At 36.3% G+C, this 20,980-nt stretch overlaps 1 protein-coding gene across 11 annotated transcripts in view; it reads left to right on the top strand.

Annotated features, from left to right (window-relative positions):
• Positions 1-20,980, top strand: part of CEP112 (centrosomal protein 112) — a 664,691-nt gene that overhangs the window by 146,973 nt on the left and 496,738 nt on the right. For all 11 annotated transcript variants that reach the window (XM_064369449.1, XM_064369448.1, XM_064369450.1 and 8 more), the window contains 4 exons: positions 18,007-18,161; positions 18,763-18,892; positions 19,521-19,613; positions 20,344-20,403. In XM_064369449.1, coding sequence (XP_064225519.1) covers positions 18,007-18,161; positions 18,763-18,892; positions 19,521-19,613; positions 20,344-20,403 — 438 coding nt within the window. The remainder of the gene's footprint in view (positions 1-18,006; positions 18,162-18,762; positions 18,893-19,520; positions 19,614-20,343; positions 20,404-20,980) is intronic.

Here is a 20,980-nt window from a genome sequence, read left to right as displayed (position 1 = left end):
TTTAAAGCCATGGACAAAAACCAAATTTAAATCTAAAATACATTTTCATTATTTCAACATTTAAATTCACAAAAGTAAATATATTTAATAAATAAATAAAATGGAAAATTGTAAAGTATATTGCTTTGATGTTTATTGCATGGGTATATTTTATTTATTAAATAATATTGAGAGAAGTATCATTCATAATGGAATTTTTAATTTTTATAAGTTTGGGATAAAAAGAAAAGTCATGCTTTAGAGCCAAGAGGTACCTGTCAGAGAACCTTCATTCTTTTTAATGAAAGTTGAATTTTAAAAATTAGCATTCAAACTTTGTCATAGGTAATAGTGGTAAATATAGAGAAAAATGGACAGAGTCTGCCAGCAGGATTGAATTTAAGAATTGTTGAAACTAGACAGGTCTTGCTGAGCAGCTCCTGATTTAATAATTAAACAAGGTAGAGTTCAAGGCCTGGCTTAAGATAAAAGACAAGACTGTCACTGAGAATCAGTTTCTCTGTTTTGTTGTTCTTTCAGGCTTCTTTCTTTTTTGTTGAGTCTTGTTGTCTTACTGCCATTTATTGTAAGCAGACACCTATATAGATTATGAGACTTATGTACTTTGGTATTGGCAGGGATTTTCTTATGAGAAACTCATAGTGAAAGTATGCAAACAATAGATTTTTAAAACAAATATTAAAACATAAATATAAAAATTATAGCTTCATTGCTAGATGCTTGGGAAGATGAAGGCTGTAAAATGAGAGGGCTCTATTGACATTAGGGTTTAGACATACTGAAAGTCTGTGGGTTATTGACATTCTAGGCTTTCTTACTGGCATTCTTAACATTTTTTGTACCATGGACCCTGCTGGGAATCTGGTGAAGTCTGTGTAGTCCTTCTTAGAATAATATTTTAAAAATCAAATAAAAGATTACCAAGAAAAATTATATTGAGTTTCAGTTGCTCAAATATTAGTAAAACAAAACAGTGATAAAGTAATACATATGCTTCTACATTAATGCAGTAAATATCAAGATCTAGCAGTAGGCATGGTAGTAATTTCTGAATACCGATGAGGGCAAACAATATTTAGTGACTGCTCAATAATGTAATGAGCTATACAAATATCCATGATTTCTGTTTGTTCCGGGTATTGCTAATGCTACCTTTGTCTGATGACTACATTCACAATTGAAGGGAAATGTTAAATTTCGGTTAGGGTGGTGAAAATGAAAATGAACTTTAAAGAAAAAATTCAAATTCAGCGACAGTCTGAATTCCATTCATGATGCTCTGTGGTAGGTTAAGGTAGGTTAAAATCCTTTACCTTAAGGAGTGTCAAAAGTCTTAGACATAGTAGTGACATACGATAATTCATAGAACTATTCATGGACTGACTGAGATAGCTAGAATTTGATTTTATAGTTTCTATCACCATTTTTTCTCCCGATCTTACAATGATTATAATGGAGAAATCCCAAAATAGCACCAATTCATCATGTTGAGTAAAATGACCATTTAAAAATAGACACATTTTCTGAACAGTTTTAGATTTACAGAAAATTTAAGAAGATAGTACAAAGAATTCCCATATAACCTGAACTCAGTTTCTCCTATTTTTAACATTTTACATTATCTTGGTACACTTTTCACAATAAATGAATGAATATTGATACACTGTTAGCTAAAGTCTTTAGTTTATTCAGATTTCCTTAGTTTTTACCTAGTTCTGTTTCTTTTCCAGGATCTCATCTAGGACACCACATTAAGTTTAGTTGTTATGCCTCCTTACTCTCCTCTTGGTTGTGGTAATTTCTCAGTCTGCCTTGTTTTTATCACTGTGATTGAGTAGTATTGATTGGGTCAGACATATTGTAAAATGCTTATCTAGTGGTATCTGTCTGATGGTTTCCTCATGATTAGACTGAGCTTATGGGTTTAGGCAGGAAGATCCTCAGAGGTAAAGTGCTCTTCTCGTCACATTATATCTATCACAAATACATATTATTATTATTGTATTATTTTATTTTTTTGAGACAGTCTTGCTCTGTTGCCCAGGTTGGAGGGCAGTTGTGCGATCTCAGCTCACTGTAAGCGCCTCCTGTATTCAGGTGATTCTCCTGCTTCAGCCTCCCCAGTAGTTAGGCTTACAGGTGTGTGCCACCATGTGCAGCTAATTTTTGTAGTTTTTAGTAGAGACAGGATTTTGCCATGTTGGCTAGGCTGATCTCGAACTCCTGACCTCAGGTGATCTGCCTTTCTAGGCCTCCCAAAGTGCTGGGATTACAGGCATGAGCTACCACGCGTGGCCAGCTTAAAAATTTTTTTTCCATAAATTAACATTTAAATTCTGCTTTATTTGCTACTTAGGTCAAACATAATGTTTTTCCTTGTTTGACAAAAATTTTAATTTTCTGCAATACATATTTTGGTGGTGGCTGTATTTTTTGTTTCTCAATATATATCCATTATATAATAATTCTAAAATCATTTTCTCCTTGTTCTTTTGAATTTGGGAGACTAGCAATATAGATAATAGTTTTAATGAAAATTACAATTATTTAGTTTATTTATTTATTTTTTTACCAAGCCATTCACTGTGAAAAATGGTTCTTTCAATCAATTGAATTGGTCAATTGAATATTCATATGGAAAAAATTCGTTCTGAACCTTTACATCATTTAATAAATGAATTTTAGGAACATCTTAGAATTGAATGTGTAGATAAAATAATAAAACTTATAGAAGAAATTTTAGAATGTCTTCTTGGCTTGGACTAGTCAAAGATTTCTTTCTTTCTTTTTTTTTTTTTGAGATGGAATCTCTCTCTGTCACCCAGGCTGGAGTGCAGTGGTGGGATCTCAGCTCACTGCAACCTCTGTCTCCAGCGTTCAAACGATTCTCCTGCCCCAGCCTCCTGAGTAGCTGGGACTACAGGCGCGCACCACCATGCCCAGCTAATTTTTGTATTTTTAATAGAGATGGTGTATCACCATGTTAGCCAGGATGGTTTCAATCTCCTCACCTCATGATCCGCTCACCTCGGCCTCCCAAAGTGCTGGGATTACAGGTGTGAGCCATCGTGCCCAGTCCAGAGATTTCTTAAAAGGGAAATTAAATGTTAACTTTGAAGAAAAATGCTAATAAATTAGAATATATTAAAATTAATACCTTTTGTTCACCAAAGGTATCATTAAGAAAGGGAAAAGGGGCTGGGCATTGTGACTTACGCCTGTAATCGTAGCATTTTGGAAGGCCAAGGCGGGCAAATCACTTGAGACTAGAAGTTTGAGACCAGCCTGCCCAACATGGCAAAACCCTGTTTGTGCTAAAAATACAAAAATTAGCCAAGTGTGGTTGGCGCATGCTCCCAGCTACTTGGGAGGCTGAGGCATAAGAATCTCTTGAACTGGTAGGTGGAGTCTGCAGTGAGCTGAGATAACTACACTGCACTCTAGCCTGGGCAACAGAGCCAGATTCTGTCCCTCACCCTCTACCCCTGCCCCCCAGAAAAAGAAGTAAAAAAGAAAAGGAAAAGGCAATTCAGAATAGAAGAAGGTATTTGCAATTCCTTTATTCAATAAAGGTCTTGCATTTTAAATATAGAAAGCCTTTCTAAAAATCAACAAGAAAAACAATTCAATAAAAAAAGAGCAATATACTTGAATAGGCAGCACACAAAAGAATATATTCAGATGATTAATAAACACTTAAAAAGGTACTCAAATCATTAATAGTCAGGGAAATATAGTTCAATCAGTTCAATATCTCTACATACCTGCAAAAAGGGCTAAATTTAACAAAAACAAAGAAAATCACAGTACCAAGTTTTGACAAACGTGCAGAATAGTCTGAAGTCTCATACACTGCTGTAAGGAGTTCAAATCGTTATATCCAGTTTGAAAAGCTCTTTGATGGTAACTACTGAGGCTTGACATAGGCACATCTTATGACTCCGTGATTTCACTGCAACATGTATAACCAAAAGAAATCTGTGCATGTATGCATCGTAAAACATGTATGAGAGTCTTCATAGCCACATTATTTTGTTTACTTATTTATTTTTAGACGGAGTCTCTCTCTGTCACCCAGGCTGGAGTGCAAAGGCGTGGTCTCAGCTCACTGCAACCTCCACCTCCCGGGTTCAAGCAAGTCTTCTGCCTCAGCCTACCGAGCAGCTGGGATTACAGGCATGCGCCACCACGCCTGGCTAATTTTGTATTTTTAGTAGAGATGGAGTTTCACTACGTTGGCCAGGCTGGTCTCAAACTCCTGACCTCATGATCTGTTCTCCTCGGCCTCCCAAATTGCTGGGATTACAGGCCACATTATTTTTAATAGTCAAAAACTGAAGACAACTCATCAATAGAATGGATAAATTATTTTAGCAGACTATATACAGCATTGAAAAAGATTAAACTACTCTTACATTTTACAACATGGATGAATTCCATAGGCATATAATAGGCATGAAGAAGCCTGACCCCAAAGAGTTACATACTCTGTGAATCCATTTATACAAAGTTTGAAAAAAGACAAAATTTATTTGTGCTGATAGAGGTCAAAATAGTGGTTACCTTTGGGTAGAGGGTAACTAAGAAGGCTTTAGAGAGGCTGGCAATGTTCACATCTTCTAGTGGTTCATGAGTTTTCAATTTGTAAAAGAGTTATCAGAATTTATTTTTAAGATTTATGATTTATAACTTAATAAATCATAAACTTATAGACTTATGCACCTTTTGTCATAAATCATAATTTATATATCTTTAAGACTTATGCAGTCTTGCTCTGTTGCCCAGGCTGGAGTGCAGTGGCACACAAACTTCTTATGAAAATATGTCCTTTTCATTGTTGTTGAGACAGAGTCTTGCTCTGGAGTGCAGTGGTGTGATCTCGGCTCACTGCAACCTCCGCCTCCTGGGTTCAAGCGATTCTCCTGCCTCAGCCTCCTGAGTAGCTGGGACTACAGGCATGTCCGGCTAATTTTTTGTTTTTTAGAAGAGACAGGGTTTCACCATGGTGGCCATGATGATCTCAATCTCCTGACCTCATGATCCGCCCACCTTGGCCTCTCAAAGTGCTGGGATTACAGGCGTGAGCCACCATGCCCAGCCAAAATATGTCCTATTTTCATAAGAAGCTTGTGAAATAAGATAAAATTAGTTGCGCTTCTTGCCATAGGAGTTTGCCATAGGAGAACTGTGGATACCAAGTAGTTGCCTAATACTACCTCTTTTTAATTTTTAACTCCTACAAGGTGGCAAATTAAGTTCATATGTAAAACTCCAGCATTTATATGTCCAGACTGATTTCTTCTATCAATAGATGTTGTACAATGAAAAGCTCATGGGATATTTTACATTTTCTAAGACTTATAGAAAATCATATCTATGATAATTAATACCAAAATAATACCCTTTTCCAGATTTCCTCTGAATTCTCAATTGGCATCATCATTATTCTGTTGGCACATTAAATTTTGAACCTGGGAGATTTATGTTTTTCCCACTTTTCATCTCCCTTATTTTAATTTTTTTTGAGAGAGAGTTTTGCTTTTGTTGCCCAGGCTGGAGTACAATGGCGCGACCTCGGCTCACTGCAACCTCCGCCTCCCAGGTTCAAGTGAATCTCCTGCCTCAGCCTCCTGAGCAGCTGGGATTACAGGCATGCATCACCATGCCTGGCTAATTTTGTATTTTTAGTAGAGGTGGGGTTTCTCTTGTTGGTCAGGCTGGTCTCGAACTCCCAACCTAAGGTCATCCAGCTGCCTCGGCCTCCCAAAGTGCTGGGATTACAGGTGTGATCCCGGCCCTCATCTCCCTTATTTAGTATGTTGCAGAATCATCCATTTTACTTCTCTGAAAATTTTCTTGGATCTGCTGTCTTCCCTTCTGTTTCCACAGCTACCAGTTGAGGCCAGGCCATTGTTGCCTCATCCCTGACTCTTCCAGTAACCTGCCAGTGACTCTCCCTGTCTCCTCTTACTCCGTAGCCAACAAGTACATTTTTTTCTCGTTTTCCCATGATTAAAAACTTGAATTCCTAGTATCATGCCTATTATAATTAATGCTTATACGTTACATTGATTTATGAAGTCCAACCTAGTTGTCCAAGTGCTACTTTTGAGTTCCCAGTGCAAGGAGATATCCAGTTCATGCAAGGTTATCTGTTCATCATTTTTTATGCAGTAACTTCTTTCTTCCCTGATTCTCTTGTCATATACCACTGAATTCTGCTTCTGTATTATCTGTTACAGCCTGCGAAACATAATTCTACATCAGCATTCCTTTTCTTGAATAATTTTTTACTCCATTTTTAAGAACTCCCCTATTTTTCATTCTTTTAGCTCTTTGTATTCTGTTTAAAAAATTATTTTGGCAAAATATTTTTAGGATACTTTATATATGCTTATAGGCATTCACTTGACATTATAGATTCAAAATTTATGTACTTTAGGTGTAGAATTGTGTGCAAAACATTAGTGTTCAGAAAATGCTTTAAAACTCAATAATAAAATGAATAAGTGACATCACATAGTTTGCTTCTTCAATCAGAAAGTTGGCATCAGTATATACAAAAGTATTTGACAAATATGGATCTTAATGCTGAGGCCACTTTTCATTTCATATAATACTTATCTGCGTGTGAGAAAGCATGCCAGCTTCTAACCACAGTTATGTCTTGGCAGGTGTTTGGTGTTTGAAGAAATTGTATCAGCATCTTCTTCTTTCTTTTTAACCTGATTAAACTTTATCCAGTTTCTTTTGCCTTGTCCTTTCAGCCTGATTGACTGCTATTTTGTTTTTCTGCTTCAGAATCTTTTTCTTGACTTCTTTTTTTTTTTTGAGACGGAGTTTTGCTCTTGTTGCCCAGCCTGGAGTGCAATGGTGTGATCTCGGCTCACTGCAACTTCTGCCTCCCGGGTTCAAGCGATTTTCCTGCCTTAGCCTCCTGAGTAGCTAGGATTACAGGTGCCTACTACCACACTCAGCTAATTTTTGTGTTTTTAGTGGAGACATGGTTTCACCATGTTAGCCAGGATAGTCTCAAACTCCTGATCTCAATCCACCTGCCTTGGCCTCCCAAAGTCCTGGGATTATAGGCCTGAGCCACTGCGTCTGGCCCCTTTTCTTGACTTCAAATTTTTGTCTTCCCTCTAGTGACTGTTGTATCTGGTACAACCCCAGGACTTCCTAATTTTATGTCAGCCTTCACAGATAGTACCAACTAGATTGGTTTTGTCCGTCTGGTAGGCCTTAGATATATAATAATTGTATCTATGTATATACTTAAAATCTATATTATACATAGCATTTTAAAAGTTATTTTCTGAAGCATTCTCAGGAGAAATAGTCTTTTTTGTCAAACCAATGAAGTTTGGTCTCAGGTATGTTACAAAATTCATTTTAAAAAGTAGTACCAGCCTGATAGAATATGGTGAGTAGTATGCTGAAGGGACTGATGCCAGACATCAGTCCCTTCAGAAGGGATTTCTATTACTGATGAAGTCATTGGGAATGTACTTTTCATCCTTTTATGATACTAGAATAAGAATCATTGTTGTAAAAAGACAAACATAATCTCATAGCATGAGAAAAATCATCCTATGGAAGTCATGATAAAATTCAGGATGGGCAGTTTAATTTGTTGAAAGGGGGAAAAGACTATGCCTAAATATGAGAGAGGAAGATGATTTAATAATTACTCAGCATTATGGTTAGAATTATTCAATATAGTTTGAAATGCAAAAGCCAGGAGGTAATACGTAATACCCCAGTGACATTAACATGACCAGAGCAGGAGAGCGAGACGAGAGAGAGAAGAGAGAGAGTAGGAGTAGCAGGAAGAAGGAGAGATGGAGGGTGGATGAAGATTGAAATTTTATTTTTAGAGCATTCTGGTTGTATATTTTAAAATTCATTTCTTAAAAATTATTATATTTTAAACCTGATAACTTTTGACTTTATTGATCTAAGCTAACTAAAGTGTATGTTTAAGAAATCATTGAATAATGAGTCACCTTTATTTCAACACATATTTAGGAGACATTTTATGGTAACAGATTGTTATTTCTGCTGCTCTGTTCCCATAGCAAAGAGATTATAATATCCCATTTCTCTTGGAATGAGCATTTTAATAAAGGGGCTTAGAAATGAACAGAATTTTACTAGCCTGCCCTTTATTATAATAAATTGTTCAAGGTAGAAAACACTACAGCCTTCAAATTACAGAATTTTAAAAAATCTTATCTTGGACTGGTAATAATAGCAGTAATAATAGACCTCAAGTATTGCAGTACTGCATTTTAGCTTCCTTTGTGTACCTTATGTTTTGAAATGATATGTGTACCTGAGGTATTTTTGCATATTCATTTTATATTAATCCTGTGAGCAGAATATCAAAGTCTTGGAGAAGATATAATGCAGTGGAATAGGTTTCGATTCAGGGAGATCTTGGATCAAATTATTTTCTACTGCTTTCCAGTTTACCAGTAGTGCAAGTGTGGCTGTGTTAATCAATTTTGCTAAGTCTTAGTTTTTTCACATTTAAAATGGTGTTAATGATACCTACCTCATAGTTTTTAGGGGAAGAGTAAATGGCCTAAACCTGGTGAAACACTTAGCACAGTTCCTGAACTATAATAAGGGTTCAGTTGTGGCTGTTGTCATTATATTCTTCATTATCAAAATATGTCGGTGGTCTGGGCAAGAATTTTACATGTATGCACATTTAACGTGGTGTTAAGTTTTAGCCATTGTTTTCTCTTTTTATTGTGGTAAAACACATGGCATGAGATCTACTTTCTTAACACGTTTTTCAGGTACACTGCAGTATTAGTAACTACAGGCACAATGTTGTATGGCATATCTCTAGAACTTTTTTATCTTGCATGACTAAAACTCTGTACCCATTGAGTAGCACCTCCCCATTTTCCATTTCGTCTAGCCCCTGGCGACCACCATTCTACATTGTTTATATGGGTTTGACTGTTTCAGAGATTTCCTATAACTGGAATCATGCAGTATTTGCCCCTCTGTGACTATCTTATTTCATGCAGCATAATGTCCTCAAGGTTAATCCAAGTTTTAACATATGACAGGTTTCCCCTTTTTAGTGGCTAAATAATATTCCATTGCATGTATATACCACATTTTCCTTCTTTTTTTTTTCTTATTATACTTTAAGTTCTGGGATACGTGTGCAGAACGTGCAGGTTTGTTACATAGGTATACACATGCATGGTGGTTTGCTGCACCCATCAACCTGTTACCTACATTAGGTATTTTTCCTAATGCTGTCCCTCTCTTAGCCCCCCAACCCCTGACAGGCCCCAGTGTGTGATGTTCCCCTCCCTATGTCCATGTGTTCTCATTTGTTCAACTCCCACTTATGAGTAAGACCATGTGGTATTTGGTTTTCTGTTCCTGTGTTAGTTTGCTGAGAATGATGGTTTCCAGCTTCATTCATATCCCTGCAAAGGACATGAACTCATCCTTTTTTATGGCTGCATGGTATTCCATGGTGTATATGGGCCATGTTTTCTATATCCAGTCTATTGATAGGCATTTGGGTTGGTTCCAAGTCTTTGCTACTGTGAACAGTACTGCAATAAATATATGTGTACATATGGCTTTATGGTAGAATGATTTATAATCCTTTGGGTATATACCCAGTAATGGGATTGTTGGGTCAAATGGTATTTCTGGTTCTACATGCTTGAAGAATTGCCACACTGTCTTCCACGATGGTTGAACTAATTTACACTCCCACCAACAGTGTAAAAGCATTCCAATTTCTCTACATCCTCTCCAGTTCTGTTGTTTCCTGACTTTTTAATGATTGCCATTCTAATTGGTGTGAGATGGTATTTCATTGTGTATATCACATTTTGTTTAGCTATTCATCCATCCATGGACATTTATGTTGTTCAGGTTCCCCAGTGGGGATGTGTATTCAGAGGCTAACTTTCCCCGGTGGCACTTCGGGAGCTCACAGTGTTTCAGCTGTCTTGTGGTGTTTGTAGTGGCAAGCTGTTTTATTCAAAGTGTCTGTGGATTCTTTCAGTTTTCCTAGTATGTTTCTGTGGTGGTCCTTGGAGCAAAAGTTCCCAGTGTGAGTCTCCAGATGCTGCTCTGTCGGTCTAAGAGGGAGCTGCACGTTAGTCCTGTCTCCTGTCCGCCATCTTCCCTGGTTAATGCTACGTTGTTTATACCTCTTGGCTATTGTGAACATTTTGCGTGCGAGTAAAATATCTCTTTGAGATCCTGACTTCAGTTCTTTTGAATAAATAAGAAGTGTGATTGCCAGATCATTTGATAGTTCTATTTTTAAATTTTTGAGGAGCCTCCATACTGTTTTCCTTAATGGTTATACCATTTTTCATTCTCACCAGCAGTGCACAAGGGTACCAGTTTCTCCACATCTTCACCAACAGTTGTTGTTTTCTGTTGGAACCTGAGGTTTTGCCAACAGGTGGAGACAAATAAAGATGGGCAAGTAGCACAGTCACAGAGGCACTCACTTGTCAGTACTTACAATACATGCATATCCTCAAGAAGGCTGGCCAACAGTGCAAACCACAGCATTTAGTAGGACAATGAACAGGAAGCACTTCCTCTCATAGTTCTGCTCCTTTTGAACAGGTACAGTCTGCAAGTTACCTATTTTAGTCAGAGATCTCTTCCTTTCAGATCTGATAATTTTTGTCATCATTTTAATAATTCCTTAGTTAAAATTTCAAGTTCAGGCTGGGCATGGTGGCTCACGCTTTTAATCCTAGCACTTTGGGAGGCCTAGGTGGCAGATCACTTCAGGTCAAAAGTTCAAGAACAGCCTGGCCAACCTTTCAAAACCCCATCTCTACTAAAAAAAATTGCAAAAACTTAGCTGGGCATGGTGGCACATGCCTGTAGTCCCAGCTACTTGGGAGACTGAAGCATTAGGACTTGGGAGGTGGAGGTTGCAGTGAGTTGAGATCACGCCACTGCACTGCAGCCTGGGCAACAACAGTAAGAGTCTATCTCAATGAAAACAAAAACAAAAAAAATTTCAAGTTCACTGAATTACTGTTACTTAGTTCAATGATGTACAGATAACTGAGGTCACAATAGTGCTTCAGTGTCTATCATTATCTTCTCTGATTTCTGGATATTTCCCTTTTATCTCTTTTTTTCTTTCTCTCATAAAAGTAGTTTTATGCTTTTGTCTGAGCATTTTTTCTCTCATCTCCATTGTATTATTCATATTGTAGAAAGAGGGCTGTCTGGTTTTTCTAGCTGACAGAAACCCTTCTTCTTTAGGCAAAGTCTATGGATTTATTTATTTGTATAATTCAACCCCTTTTCTCTTGTTTTTTTTCTTTAGCAATTTAGTATTTTCTGAAATTTTATAATGTTCACATTTATTTTGCATTTATATACAGAAAAAAAGAAATAGATTTTCAGAAATTCTTTTAATGTGGAGGGGAATATCTTTACCTCTATGCTGGATTTCTTGTATTTTGTCTCCATTTTTTAATAGAACATGCAAAAAACTTTTTTATATATTCTATATTGGACAGATATTTGTTATCTCCTCATTGTAACCAGTTATAACCTTATAAAATGCTAATATTGTCTATAATATGGCCAGAAATAATTCCAGTTTTGAATATGGAATGGACATTTTGACATTTTAGCAATTATCCTGTTTTTGTTTTTTAAGAATAGAGTAGTGCCTTGGTATGTGCAGGGGATTGGTTCCAGGCCCCCTGTGTATACCAAAATTGGCACATACTCAAGTCTTGCAGTAGGCCTTGTGGAGTCTGGATACAGGAAAAGTGGACCCTCCATGTAAGTGGGTTTCACATCCTTTGAATAGTGTAATTTTGATCACCATTTAGTTAAAAAAAAAAAATCTGTGTGTAAGTGGACCCACACAGTTCACACCCATATTATTCAAGGTCAGCTGTTTTCATAATTGACAGATGTTTATTGAATACCTACTACAAGCTAAGCAATATTCTAGAAAGAAACAGGAGATCTAGTACAAATAAAGCAATGTCTTGGCTGTCTTGATCTTATACTTTATTGTGGAAAACAAACAACAAAGAAAGAAAAAGCAGAAGAAAGGCTAAGAGCCCAGAAAAATATAGAGATCTGGTTATTTAGGTAGAGTGACGCTATGGAAAGATTCCTTCACAAGATGACTTTTAGGTGGAGAACTAAAAGAAGTGAGGAAGTGAGCTATGCAGGCACCTGGAGGAAGATGCTTTAGGCAGAAAGAACAGTAAATGAAAAGGCTTTGAGGCTAGCTTGATGACTTTGAGAAACAGCATGGAGGCCATTATGGCTGGAGTATGGTAAATGAGAGGGGAGAGTGGTAGGAGATGAAATCAAAGGCAATGATAGTCACTTCTTATTCTGAGTGATAAGAGAAGCCATTGAAGGATTTTGTAAGAGAGTGACATGTCTGATTAATGCTTTAAAAGGATCATTTCCTTGAAGTTTAATAACTGTACCTATGTCTTGGCATTCTTCATTCTGTGTGACTTTTACAGTATACCCTTTCTATTTATATATTATTTTCATGTATAGTTTTCTCATAGAATGTCATTTAGTGTATTTTCCTGTTCTACTGTTTCTGTTCTTTAGGTATACCAGCTAGGTAAATGCTGGATCTCTATTTTGTTTTTTTCCGTTTTGGTTGTTTGCCCTTATAATTTTTATTTGCTTATAATGTCATTTATTTCCCTTAATCAGTCTCATACATAGATTGCTTTGTGCAAAAATGGTTTGTGTGACTTTTTCATTCAGCATAGTCTTTCTTGCTTCTTTTTCATGCCAGATTATGTTGAAAGAAGCTACAGTCATAACGTATGCATCTGTTATTATTCAATCAATGATGTTATTTGCATGTGACTTAGTTTGTATAACTGTGTTCTGATGAGATTTTCTAGAATTTCCAGCCATGAGGCTTCTTCTTCTGGACTATTCCTTTAATTATATTTGATCTTCACTTAATTTTGTGGGATGTCTCATATATTTTGAGTTAGGAGAACACATGCCTCATATGTTTTACAATTTCAATATATGGGCATCTACATGTCTATTTCTATTTTCCATTTTTTTCCTCTGATTTTATTTCTCAGTATACCTGTATTTTGTGATTAATTGCCAAACATTGTGCATGAAAAATAATAAAGGCTCTGGATGATGTTATCTTCTTCCAGAGAGGCTCTGCTCTCACTTCTGAGAGGCAGCTGGTGTAGAGACAGATTCTACCTGATCCATTCAGGGACTGAATTGGCTCAAGGCTGGGTTGCAGTCTTTGTAATCTTTGGCCTACTTTTGACTAACTTCTCCTCCTAGTGGTAGTCCTCAATATAGTTCTCAACTGAAAGTCTGTGATATTATTAATACCAGGGGCTCTTCTCCTTGGATTCTATTTTACTCCTAAGTACAGTGATACTGCAGAAAACTCCAGTGTGCTTTTCTGATGTTTTTTCACTTGATTTCTTGGCTTCCTGCCCTATGAATGTTAAGAATTTGACAAATTTGGCCAAGTGTGATGGCTGACACCTGTAATGCCAGCACTTTGGGAAGCCAAACTAGGCAGGTCACTTGAGGTCAGGAGTTGAAGACCAGCCCGGCAAACATGGTGAAACCCTGCCTCTACTAAAAATACAAAAATTAGCCGGGTGTGGTGGTGTGCACCTGTAATTCCAACTACTTAGGTGGCTGAGGCAGGAGAATCGCTTGAACCCAGGAGGTGGAGGTTGCAGTGAGCTGAGATCCAGCCTAGGTGACAGAGTGTGACTCCATCTCCAAAAAGAAAAAGAAAAAGATTCGACAAATTCTCTTGAGGAGAAAACTGCTGGTATGGTGCCCACTTCTCTGTGTGTTGCTTTTCTGAGGGATGGTTCCTTAAGTCCTGGCTGCCTAGGCCACCATCCACCCTTGTTTCCTTGCCCCACCCTCATTCTCCAACATTGGAAAATACCTGTAGGGTAAAAGCAACTTACAGGATGATACCTCATCTTTATGAGGATTCCAAACTGCCTTAGAAGTTCTCAAGTGCATTCCTACAAATTAAATCTTTCACTGATCCTGGTGGTGCATGCCTGTAATCCTAGCACTTTGGGAGGCTAAGGAGGGTGGATGGTGTGAGGTCAGGGGTTTGAGACCACCTGGCCAACATAGTGAGACACATTGCCACCAAAAAAAGATACACAAATTATTCAGTTGTGGTGGCATGTACTTGTAGTCCCAGCTGCTCAGGTAGCTGAGGTGGGAGGATCATCTGAGCCTAGGAGGTTGAGGCTGTAATGAGCCAAGATTACTCTGCTGTATTCCAGTCTGGGTAACAGAGTGAGACCATGTCTCAAAAAATAAAATCTGTCTGGGTTTTTCAGTTGTTATCATTGGGAGTGTGATCTGCTGCAAGCTACTCCTTTATAGCCAATAGTAGAATATCCTCTTCCAGGGTTTATTAGGATGGAATTTGCATTTCTATTTCTAGTTCATCTTGTCTGTTTCTGGGTTTCCAAGAAAAGAAGGAATACAAATCATCTTTATTCCACCATCTAAAACTGAAAGGCAAAGTATGTGTTCTTTGTTTCTTCCAGTCAATGAATATGCAGAACACAAAGGGTGTTTAGATTATATGTTAGAACACTGAAACTATTTTCTGAAAGGAGCTCCTAAAGCAGAGGAATAATGAAGAGGCAAAGTGAGTAAGATGCGTGAAGAAGAAATCAAAACATCTGATGTTTTTCAGTCAAGAATTATATGCATTTAAAGAAGTTAATCTGTAAATCATGCTAGTTAGTTAAGTCATTTTTATAGATTGGAAGCTGTTACACTAACATTTAACTTATATACATATTTGGTATTGTAATGAAGAAAGGATGAAATGAAGAAAGGATGTCAGGATTGAAACATTATTTAATGCTTAAACTGAATTTTTTAAATGGTTATCTTAGAACAAGTATAACACAATAATTAACTGCAACATCATATTAACCTATCCTTATTACTCACACTTATTAGAAGTTTAATTTTAAAACTGAAAATTAATTGTCCCTTCAGCTAATGCTTTCTTACCCTAATTTTAGATAAAGTATCTAAATGATGATAAATATCTTTATCCACATTTTAAATTGCAGTTCTACAAAGGGGAAAAATTTGAAATAAGTATTAAATAATAGAGAAATGATTTAGTTGAGTGATAATCTGAATACTGTGGAACAGTGGAGAAGTGCATTTTATGAAATGGTAAAGATGTTAAAGGAATAAAAATTTTGCACACTAACACTACAACTAATTAAATGTTCCTATACACTTTAAGTGTTTCACTTATGTGAGAACCCTTGTGTTACAATTTGGGTGTTACGGATTTCCTTTTAAAATATTATTACATTACTTTCATAATTATAACACATTTTCAGAACTTCAAATGAAAAACAAAGAACACTGGTAAGTAGTCAGCTAATGGGTATATGTATAAAGAAGCATAGAGGCTGAAACCTTCCTGAGGATAGGAACTTTGTCTTATTTACTCTAATATTACCAGCCTCCATAAATATTCATTAAATGAACAAAAGGCTAAAAGTATATAGCTATGATGTTCTTTTTTTTCTTTCTTTTTTTTTTAAAAGAAAGAAAGAAAGAAAAAGAATAAAGAAGAGGAGGAAAAAGGAAGAGAAAAAGAGAGAGAGAATGGGAGTATTGCTTTCTTGCCCAGGCTAGAATGCAGTTTAGTAATGGGTATTGAAAACCTCTTTTATACCAATAATTATACTTGTACTTGATGTAAACAGGAAGGAATAAGGGAAGAAAATAACAAACGAGCAGCCAACCAATATTTCATTTAAACCTATGAAATGCTATGCGATTACTGAGGAGTGATTTACTTCCAATTGTGTAGTCACTTATGGAATAGGTGTGAGGTGGTAATGTATGTTTTATGTATTTGAAGTGGAGAGTTCTATAAATGTTTATTAAGTTTACTTGTTACGGGTCTGAGTTCAAGTCCTGGATGTCCTTGTTAATTTTCTATCTCGTTGATCTATAAAATCGTTTGCTCTTCTTGTTACATTGATCCTTTTGCCATTATGTAATGTCCTTCTTTGCCTCTTTTGCTCTTTGTTGCTTTAAAGTCTACTTTATCAGAGGTGAGAATTGCATCTCCTGCTTTTTATTTATTTATTTATTTTTACTCTCTGATTGGTTGATAAATCTTCCTCCTTCTCTTTGTTTTGAGTCTTTGTGTATTGTTGCATGTGAGATGGGTCTGGATGCAGCATACCAATGGGTTTTGGCTTTTTATCCGATTAGAATATATATAACTTTAATACTGGCATTTGATGCTAGCTGGCTGTTTTGCCCATTAGTTAGTGTAAGTTTTTCGTTGTGTTAATGTTCTTTTCTTTTTGATATATTTTTGGAAAGGCTGATATTGGTTGTTTCTTTATATGTATAGTGCTTCTTTCAGAAGCTCTTGTAAAGCAGGCCTGGTGATGGTGAACTCTCTAAGTACTTGTTTGTTCGCAAAGGATTTAATTTTCCCTTTGATTATAAAGCTTAGTTTGGCTGGATAGGAAATTCTGGGTTGAAAGTTCTTTTCTTTAAGGATGTTAAATATTGGTCCCTACTCTTTTCTGGCTTGTAGGGTTTCTGCTGAGAGATCTGCTGTAAGTCTGATAGGTTTCCCTTTATGGGTAACCTGACCTTTCTCTCTGGCTGCCCTTAGTATTTTCTCCTTCATTTCAACCCTAATAAATCTGGCAATTATGTGCCTTGGGGTTGGTCTTCTTGAAGAGTATCTTTGTGGTGTTCTCTGTATTACCTGGAGTTGAATATTACCCTGCCTTGCCAGGTTGGGAAAGTTTTCCTGAATGATATCCTGAAGAGTATTTTCCAACTTGGATTCATTCTCTTCATCACATTCAGGTACACCTATCAAACGTAAATTAGGTCTTTTCACATAGTCTCATATTTCCTGGAGACTTTGCTCATTCCTTTTCATCCTTTTTTCTCCAATCTTGTCTTCTCGTTTCATTTCACTGAGCTGGTTCTCGACTTCTGATGTCCTTTCTTCTACTTGATCAATTCGACTGTTTAAACTTGTGCATGCTTCGCGAAGTTCTCGTGTTGTGTTTTTCAGCTCCATCAATTCACTTATATTCCTCTCTAAATTGTCCATTCTCGTTAACATTTCGTCAAACCTTTTTTCAAGGTTCTTAGTTTCTTTGCATTGGGTTAGAGCAAGTTCTTTTAATTCACAGAAGTTTCTTATCACCCACGTTTTGAAACCTGCTTCTGTTATTGGAACACACTCGTAATCTATTAAGCCTTGTTCCGTTACTGATGAGGAATTGCGATCCCCTGTGGAGGGAGAGGCATTCTGATTTTGAGTTTTCTCTGCCTTTTTACGCTGGTTTCTTCCCTTCATTATATATTTATCCGTCTGTCGTCTTTGTAATTACCGACTTTCTAACTAGGTCTCTGAGCTGACGTCCAACTTGTTGATTCCCAGCGCCGAAATCTGAGCAACCCACTGCATCGGCCAAAACAGCGGTGTTAAGATGGATGGTGCTTTTCTGCCTGGGAATCTCCAGACTCTGCACCAAAAACTGGCGCGCCAAGGCACCAGCAAAACCACCGCGCTGGCCACGAGAGTCGCCCTGGCGACACGTGGGGCTCCTCTGCTGGGAATCTCCTAGTCCGTGAGCAAGAAATATTCGTCTGAAAGTGTGGCGTCCTCTTGTTCTCTGCGCTTTCACTGGGAACTACGAGCCCAAGCTGCTAGTGATCAGCCATCTTGGATCTCTCTGCCTGATGTTCTTATTTTTGTGGTAGTAAGCGTTATTTCTTTAAAGACTTGTTAATATCAAGATTGATTTAATTTTTACCACCATGGTTTATGATACTTTTGTTTTATTTATTCTTATAGACTATACATTTTCCTCAAACTTCTTACTGATACAAAAGTATTACAACTGAGTTAGAGGCTTTCTTAACCATGATCTGTTCTTTCAGAACCACATGATCAAAGAACTGGAGGGCCGTGTCCAGCAGCTGACTGGAGAAGCAGAGAACAGTAATTTACAGAGGCAGAAATTAATTCAACAAAAAGCGGAACTTGAAAGATGTTACCAGATAACGTGTAGTGAATTACAAGAAGTAAAGGCAAGGTATTGTCTGAAATCAGATATCTATCAGGTATAGCTATAAAGTACTGATATTAACTGTATAAGTTACCTGCCAAAATTAATTATACCATGTGCGTTTAGCCTTGGGAAGTTTTAAACTAAATACTGCTGTTAGTTTATTTATTTATTTAGAAATAGGGTCTCTGTCTGTTACCCAGACTGGGCTGCAGTGGTGTGATCATGGCTCACTGTATCTCAAACTCCTGGACTCACGCGATTCTCCCTCCTCTTCTTCCCAAGTAGCCAGGACCTCAGGCATGCGCCACAATGCCTGGCTAATTTTTCTATTTTTATTTTTTTGTAGGGACAGGGTCTCACTCTATGGCCCAGACTGGTCTCAAACTCTTTTTCTGAAGTGATCCTCTTGTCTTGGCCCCTCCTAAAGTGCTGGAATTTCAGGCATGAGCCACTGTACCCAACCTGTTTTTAACATAAGCAGAATGTTTAGAAGCAGTTGACAAAAATGTGGATACTCATTTAATATATTGAATGGAAATGTATTTGGATTTTGTTGATTAAAAAATTTCATTTTAGAGATTGGTTCTAAATACATTGAAAGTTTATTTTATCCTCTTGCTTTTAGGCGCAACACACTGCATAAAGAGAAGGAGCATCTTGTAAATGATCATGAGCAAAACATGAAACTGTTGCAAACCAAGTATGATGCTGACATAAACCTTCTAAAACAAGAACATGCTCTTTCAGCTTCTAAGGTATCATTTATGTTGGCAAATAATCCACATTAAGTATTTATTCACTCAGCCTACAGCCATAGATAGACAAGTAGAAATCATTTGGCATTTGAAATTAGTCTCTCTTTCACTTTGTTCTTAAATTAACAGGAACATCAAGAATTTTTATTGGTATTTAAAATGTTTAAAATTATAAATGTCTACTATGTAGCACAATACAAATATATAATAAACTGAATTCTGCTATAAGCTAATCATTTTAAGTGCCAAAGTTTTAAAAGGAGGAAACATAAATTTCAGTGCTTAGTTATATGAATATTACATTTTATAGAGTATATGCATTATTATTATTTTGAAATCTTGGTTCTGCTTTAGTTTTATAATTAAAATCTTGAAGTTTTCTGTAAACCTATTATTTTTATATGTGTTATATTTCCATAACAATAAATACTATGTAGCATTTAATTTATATTTTTACTTTAAAAGATTAATTTTTCCACTATCTTTTAAAAACATTTTTCATTCAGATTTCTAGATAATTTTAATTCTGATTGAACTTTCAGGGGTAAAAAAGGGATATTTTTTCAATCAGAAGGTATAATATGGTACAAAAATCAATATCCTGCTTTTATTCTTAAAATCCTTCTAGGCATCTAGTATGATTGAAGAATTAGAACAGAATGTCTGTCAATTAAAACAGCAGTTACAGGAAACAGAACTTCAAAGAAAACAACAACTAAGGGTGAGTCTTGTATTTCTACAGAGAAGAATAGTGGTCAAACACAGTTTTCTTGATTTAGATGTATAATTGAGAGTCAATTAAAAAAATAAAACTCAGAAATGCAGGCAGTCTTTTCTGATTCTTTTATCACATTGTATAAATTTTTATTTTATTTAAACAGACATAGATGCTAATGAGATGTAGAGAATAAAGTATAATAATTTGAATTTGAATGATCTCTTTTGAGATTAGTTTCAAAAATAAATTGTATTTAATATATTATTGTTTTAGAATAATTTCCTTCTTTTAAATTATCTGCCAATCTTCATAATTTCTCTCTTTTTCTTTCCATCTCTCTTTCTCCCTCTTTCTCTCTTTTCCACCTTTTAGATCTTTTCTCTCATGATCAAAAAAATACCAAGAACTGGTATATGATATAACTTCAAATTTATCATTCCCATATTGATTCACTTGCTCGTTTTTAAAGTAATCTCTTAATTCTAAGGGTCAGAAAGGTTTTCTTATACTGTAAAGCAAGTACTTTTGAGAATAGTAATGTCTTCAGATGACTAAGATTTTATGCCTTGTAATATAAAGCTACTCATATTTCTACCTGTAGGACTTACTTAATAATATGCAAAACCCTGAAGGAAAGTTTGACATTAAGTAGATTGATTTATTTCATTAGATTGCTAATTTTATTGACTGTAGTATAATTTAAAACATAAATATAAACATTTATCATTCACAGGATCAAGAAAACAAGTTTCAAATGGAGAAAAGTCATTTAAAACACACCTATGAAAAAAAGGTAATATGTTTTATGGGAAGCTATAAAATATTTAGAATAGCAAATGAGGCATTAATGGGGGCTGATTTTTAGAAAACCATACATTCGCACCTTTAAAGAATAATTTATTTCTTTTTCTTTTTTTTTAAGAGAGTCTTTTTCTGTCATCCAGGCTGGAGTGCAGTGGCGCAATCTTGGCTCACTGCAGCTTCCCCTTCCGGGTTCAAGGGATTCTCATGCCTCAGCCTCTCAAGTAGCTGGGGCTACAGGTGTGCACCACCATGCCTGGCTAATTTTTGCATTTTTAGTAGAGAGGGGGTTTCACCATGGTGGCCAGGTCTCGAACTCCTGGCCTCAAGTGATCCGCCCATCTCAGCCTCCCAAAGTGATGCGATTACAGGCATGAGCCACTGTGCCTGGCTAAGAATAATTTGTTTCTAAGTTAATTTCAGCTAACAAGTAATTAAATTTTGCTTATTTATTTTTCCTGTTTACATAATAAACAACTGCTTCAGTTCAAGTATTAGTTATATCAACATTAAAACACTGCTTGCATGTTATGTTTCATGAAGAGTACAGTTGGCCCTTCATATCCATG

The sequence above is a fragment of the Aotus nancymaae genome, unplaced genomic scaffold (assembly GCF_030222135.1).
Source record: "Aotus nancymaae isolate 86718 unplaced genomic scaffold, 86718_ANA_hifiasm-v0.15.2.pri h1tg000089l, whole genome shotgun sequence".
NCBI lineage: Eukaryota > Metazoa > Chordata > Mammalia > Primates > Aotidae > Aotus > Aotus nancymaae.
This window is presented reverse-complemented; position numbering and strand designations above follow the sequence as displayed.